We start from the raw sequence: 5,300 nt of genomic DNA on the forward strand, positions 1-5,300 counted from the left end.
GGATTTTTAAAAATAAAAAATAAAAAACAGATGCCATGTAAGGTGTGTAAAGAGTGTGTTGCTACAGGGGCTGATGCATAGCAATCCTCATATTATATATATACATATATCGGCCAAGAAATGGAAAGCATGAAAGAAAGAGGAAGAAAGCTACATTTGGAAGTGGACCCATGATCAGTTGGTCTTTTGGTTTGGAAAAAGGTGGCCATTTTTGCCTTTTGTGGAGATTTTGACTTGGCCTTTGGACGCCCACATGGAGGGTTTGTTTTGCCTTTTTTGGTTGATACGTAATAAAGGCATCTTATAAACAAAGATAGAGAAACATCCAGAAAAGAAGAGAACGAAGGGGCTGGGGTTTTGGAGTGCTGTTTGGTGTGGAGACAGACTGAAGAATGAAGAGTTCTATAGCTGCCATTCACTGTAATTTTTTCTTGAGCTTTTTATTGTTTATTATATTTATAGGGAATTAAATTCTCAAATAAGGTTAGGGATAAATTTATATATTAGATAATATTTCTATTTTATTTTTAATTCATGTATTTAATTTTCAATTATTAAAACTCTTTTATTTTACTATTCTCAATTCATTGTTAATGTTTTCTTCTTTGAATAATCATAAAATTTATTCTATTTATAGATTCAGTCATGCTTTTTTTATTGAATGGATTAGTTCTTTGATTATGTTTGGATCAATTATTTATCTATATTAATTTAGTTTTTTGCTGTAATATCGCTCCTTGAGTATATTATTGTCGTTGGATTTTTTCAATAGGGATAATAATTTACTTATTTTTTTTTTTGAAATAATAGAAACTTCCATTGATTAAACCATGCTATTACAAATATCTAAAAGAACAGCATGTCTAATACAAGATGGTATCTCCTCTAATTCATAGCGATCACAATCAGTTAGAAAGACATTCTTGGCTAGCACGTGGGCTGCCATATTTGAATCCCTCTTTGTGTGACAAAACTTCCAAGTAACAAAATCTTGTAAGACCTGTTTAGTGTCTCCAATAATTAAACCTCTTTGGCTCCAATCCTTGACTGTCTTCTGCATCCTTTCCACCACTTAGAGTGAGTCTCCTTTGAAAAGAATTGAATGGAAACCAGCTACTTTACAAAATATAACTCCCATCATCATTGCATAAGCTTCAGCAGTGAAAGGGGAGAGGTTTAAATTTCTTCTAGCTCATATTGTACCAAGGACTTGGCCATTACAATCCCTGATGATAGCCCCAATACCTATTAGATTCAGAGGTTGATTTATGGCAACATCCCAATTCAGTTTGTATAATCCCTCAGGTGGTGTAGTCCATCGTTGAAGTCTTCTAGTGGGCTCTACAACTCTGCCATTCAAAGGGGTCTGTTTTGCCATTTTGTAACAGGTAAGATCATCTTGAGCCTTATGTATAATAGAGTTTGGATGCCTGAACTCCTTCCCATGCACAACCTCATTTCTTCTTGTCCATATAAGTCTCATAATTGAGCCTACTTCCTCCATCATTGTTTTAGGTAACTTACCCATCATTTGTTGCCAAATTTCCTTGAAGGATCCTGCTTCTAGAGAAAGTTTTTGGATTTGTTTGCTTACTTGGTTACAGACATCTCGGGCTGCACTACAATTCCAGAGAACATGGCCTAATGTTTCTTTTGCAAGACCACAGATTGGACATCTACTCTCATCTATGATCTTCCTCCTCAGTAAATTGGAGAATGTAGGTAGGCCTTCGTTACTTGCCCTCCAGAGAAACATCTTAACTCCATTTGGGACTTGTAGCTTCCAAATTCCTTTCCATAACTCTAATTGATCATTTGGAGTGGAGGGGCCAGCTTCATGGTTGGAGTGGATTTCCCTGGGAAGATGGTAGCCACTCTTCACTAAGAATATACTATTTTGAGTGCATCCCCAGATCAATCAATCTCCTCTACTGCCAACACTGATTGGGACAGTTTTTATCATCTCTATCTCTTGTTGAGTGAACATGTCAATAAGGCTTTGATCATCCTATTTCCTCAGTGAGGGAACAATTAAGTCAGCAACAACTTTCCTCTAAAGAGGGACATCAAGTTCTTGCCTTGGGGCAAGGAAATGGGGTTGAGGGAGCCATCTATCTTCCCAGATCTTAACCTGTGATCCATCTCCTATTCTCCATAGCAAGCTTTCTTTTAGTAATGAAATTCTAGCATGTAGGCTTCTCCAAGCCAGTGAGGGTCGAGCACCAACTTTTGCCTTCAAAATGGAACCTTGTGGGAAATACTTCTATCTAAGGATGGTGGCAGGGAGTGATGTAGGGCTTTGCAACATATTCCAGCCATTTTTTGCTAAGAGAGCTATATTGAAGCTGTTGAAGTTTCTAAAGCCTAAGCCTCCTTGATCTTTTGCTTTGTTGATTTGACTCCACTTTATCCACTGCATTTTAGTTTGGTCCTCACTGAAACCCCACCAAAACTTCCTTAGAATCTAGTCAAGCCTATTGGTGATGGAATTTGGTAGAAGGAAAATTCCCATTGTGTACGTGGGAATAGCCTGCAACACTGATTTGAGTAACACCTCCTTACCAGCTGCTGATAATTTGTTTGTCTTCCAGTTGTTAATCTTTGACCACATTCTATCAATCAGTCCATGGAAGCACGCTACCTTTTTTCTTCCCACCATGGCCGGTAAGCCTAAGTATTTTTCAAAAGATGTTGTGGGGGTTACACCTGCAATTCGAGTAATATTGGCTCTGCATTCATTTGGCGTGTTTCTGCTAAAGCATATGGTAGATTTCTCTTTGTTTAGTAGCTGTTCTGAGGCTTGCTCATATACAGTCAGTATGCTTAACATTCTTCTCCATTCTAGTGTACTTGCTTTGCAAAATATCATACTGACATCAGCAAAGAACAAGTGATTTACTTTGATAGGTCCTCTTCCCATTGGTACACTTGATATCCTGCCTTTTAATTCAGCCTAAGATAAGAGATTTGATAGGGCCTCTACACATATGATAAAAAGGTAGGGGGATATGGGGTCCTCTTGCCTTAGGCCTCTAGTTGGCTTGAAACTGGCCTGAGTTTCACCATTAAGAAGGATTGAATATGAAATAGACTTGATGCAGTTCATCACTAGTGCAATTGTCAAATCCCATTTTGCACATCACTGCAGATAGAAAATCCCACTCCACTCGATCATAAGCTTTGCTCATGTTGAGTTTTAAAGCTATATAAGCTGGCCTTCCTTGTATTCTTGTGGACATGGAGTGGAGAGTCTCGTATGCCACCATGATGTTATCTGTTATGGCCCTACATGGAACAAATGCACTTTGATTCACAGAAATAATGTCAGGCAGCATAATTTTAAGCAGATTTGATAACACTTTTGCTACCACTTTGTAAATTACATTACATAGGCTAATAAGCTTATAATCAGAGACTTTGGTGGGATTTTTGATCTTTGGGATCATGATTATGTAGGTGTCATTTACCCCCTCTAAAGAGCCTGCATTGTTGAGGATGTTGAGCACAAAGCTTGATACTTCCTTCCCTGTGATGTCCCAATTGGATTGAAAAGAAACATGCTGGTAAACCATTAGGACCTGGTGATCCCATGCCTTTCATTTGGAAGACAACATTCTTGACTTCTGCTTCTGTGAATTCCTAGAGAAGCAAATCATTCATGATTGTAGTGACTCTATTGGGCATATCCTTTATGCAAGCTTCTATGCCTAATGGGGAGGAAGTGGTAAAGAGGTCTGAGAAGTAGCTTGTGATAACTGTTCCTATTTGATCTTTGTCTGAAGTCATCAGGTTCCTGTGGTCCATGATTTGTGATATGCTATTTATTTTCCTTCTATGAGAAGCATGCAGGTGGTAGGAGGTAGTATTCCTGTCTCCATTTTGTAGCCAATGTTGTTTGGCTCTTTGTTTCCATTTCAAATCCTCTTCTTTGATAGTGTCCAAATGATCCCCTTTGTCTAACTCTTGAAGCTCTCCTAGCTTTTTCAATTTCTGTCTGATCTCTTTAGGGGGTCTCTTGTTGGCTTTTGCATTCCATTTTCTCAACACAGTAGCACAAGTGTTCAGCCTGCTTCTCATGAGCTCAGTAGTTGTCCTTCCATATGTTGGTCTACACCAGGCCTCTTTAATGGTTATTTCACACTCCTTTTTTAAGGACCAGGCTGCTTCAAATCTAAACCACTTAACATGAGACCTTGGTTGGTCTTGCTGGTAGTCCATAGTAATGAGTAGGGGATAGTGGTCTGAATTCAAGGTTGGGAGGACATAGCAATAGGATTCTTTAAATCTTTCCAACCACATTGGATTTGCAAGGGCTCTATCCAATCTTTCCTTAGTGAAGGAGTCTTGCCTTCTATTGTTTGTCCAAGTAAATATGGGAACCTTAGTCAGTATTGAGTTTAGTGAGCACCATTCAAGAGTATTTCTGAAAACTTCCATCTGTTTATATGGACGTGGGACCCCTCCCATCTTCTCAGCTTGACGAACAAGTTCATTAAAATCCCCACAGCAAAGCCAAGGTGTACCTATCATCAGGTTTGAGGGACTTGAGAAATTCCCAACTCAGATGCCTTTTAGAGGTTTCTGGGTTCCCATAGAAACCCGTAAGTAGCCATGGTTGTTCAGTTCCACTTCCTACCATTGCAATAATATGCCACCTCGAATAATTTTGGATTGATACGTTGTCCCTTGTCTTCCATATGAAGGCTAAGCCCCCACTGCTTCCTCTACTGTCCACCACAAGGCAGCCATAAAAGTTCAACATATTACACACTTCTTCAATTCTCACTCTAGTACATTTAGTCTCCATGAGAAAGATCATGGTTGGGCTCTTTTCCTTAACAAGGAAGCTAAGGGATCTAATTGTCCGAGGGTTCCCAAGCCCTCGGCAGTTCCAGGCTAAGAGTCTCATTGGGTTTGGCAAGGCTGGAATCCAGCCTCTGCCTTAGACTTAGAGTTCTCATTTGTATCCTCCTGCTTCCTTGTTTTCTTTTGTTCATGACCTTCTGCTCTTGTGTTTTCACTTCTCCCTCTCTTGATCCTAGTTCTTAAGAAATAATTAGATATATCATCCATGGCTCCCCTCTCATTTCCTGCACCCTTTAGGTTCTTTGCTCTAAGTTGCCTCTTCCATTTCCTAACATATAGATCTTATATTACAATCTCAAGGCACTTGCATCCTTTATTAGTGTCTAGTCTTTGGCTACGGCTCAATTTGCTACCCAGTGGTCCCCTCTCTCCACTTATCTCTCCATCTAGACACCCTAGTGTTGTTTCCACATTTTTAAATGTTTCATTTAGAG

The 5,300-nt window shown here is 39.2% G+C and overlaps 1 protein-coding gene across 1 annotated transcript; it reads right to left on the reverse strand.

Moving 5' to 3' along the window:
• Positions 1–3,065: 3,065 nt before the first annotated feature.
• Positions 3,066–3,572, reverse strand: LOC122289238. Its single transcript, XM_043096216.1, has one exon. The coding sequence runs from the start codon at positions 3,570–3,572 to the stop codon at positions 3,066–3,068; it is 507 nt and encodes a 168-aa protein (XP_042952150.1).
• Between the last annotated feature and the right edge of the window lie 1,728 nt (positions 3,573–5,300).

Source organism: Carya illinoinensis, chromosome 12 (genome assembly GCF_018687715.1).
Source record: "Carya illinoinensis cultivar Pawnee chromosome 12, C.illinoinensisPawnee_v1, whole genome shotgun sequence".
Classification (NCBI taxonomy): Eukaryota; Viridiplantae; Streptophyta; class Magnoliopsida; order Fagales; family Juglandaceae; genus Carya; species Carya illinoinensis.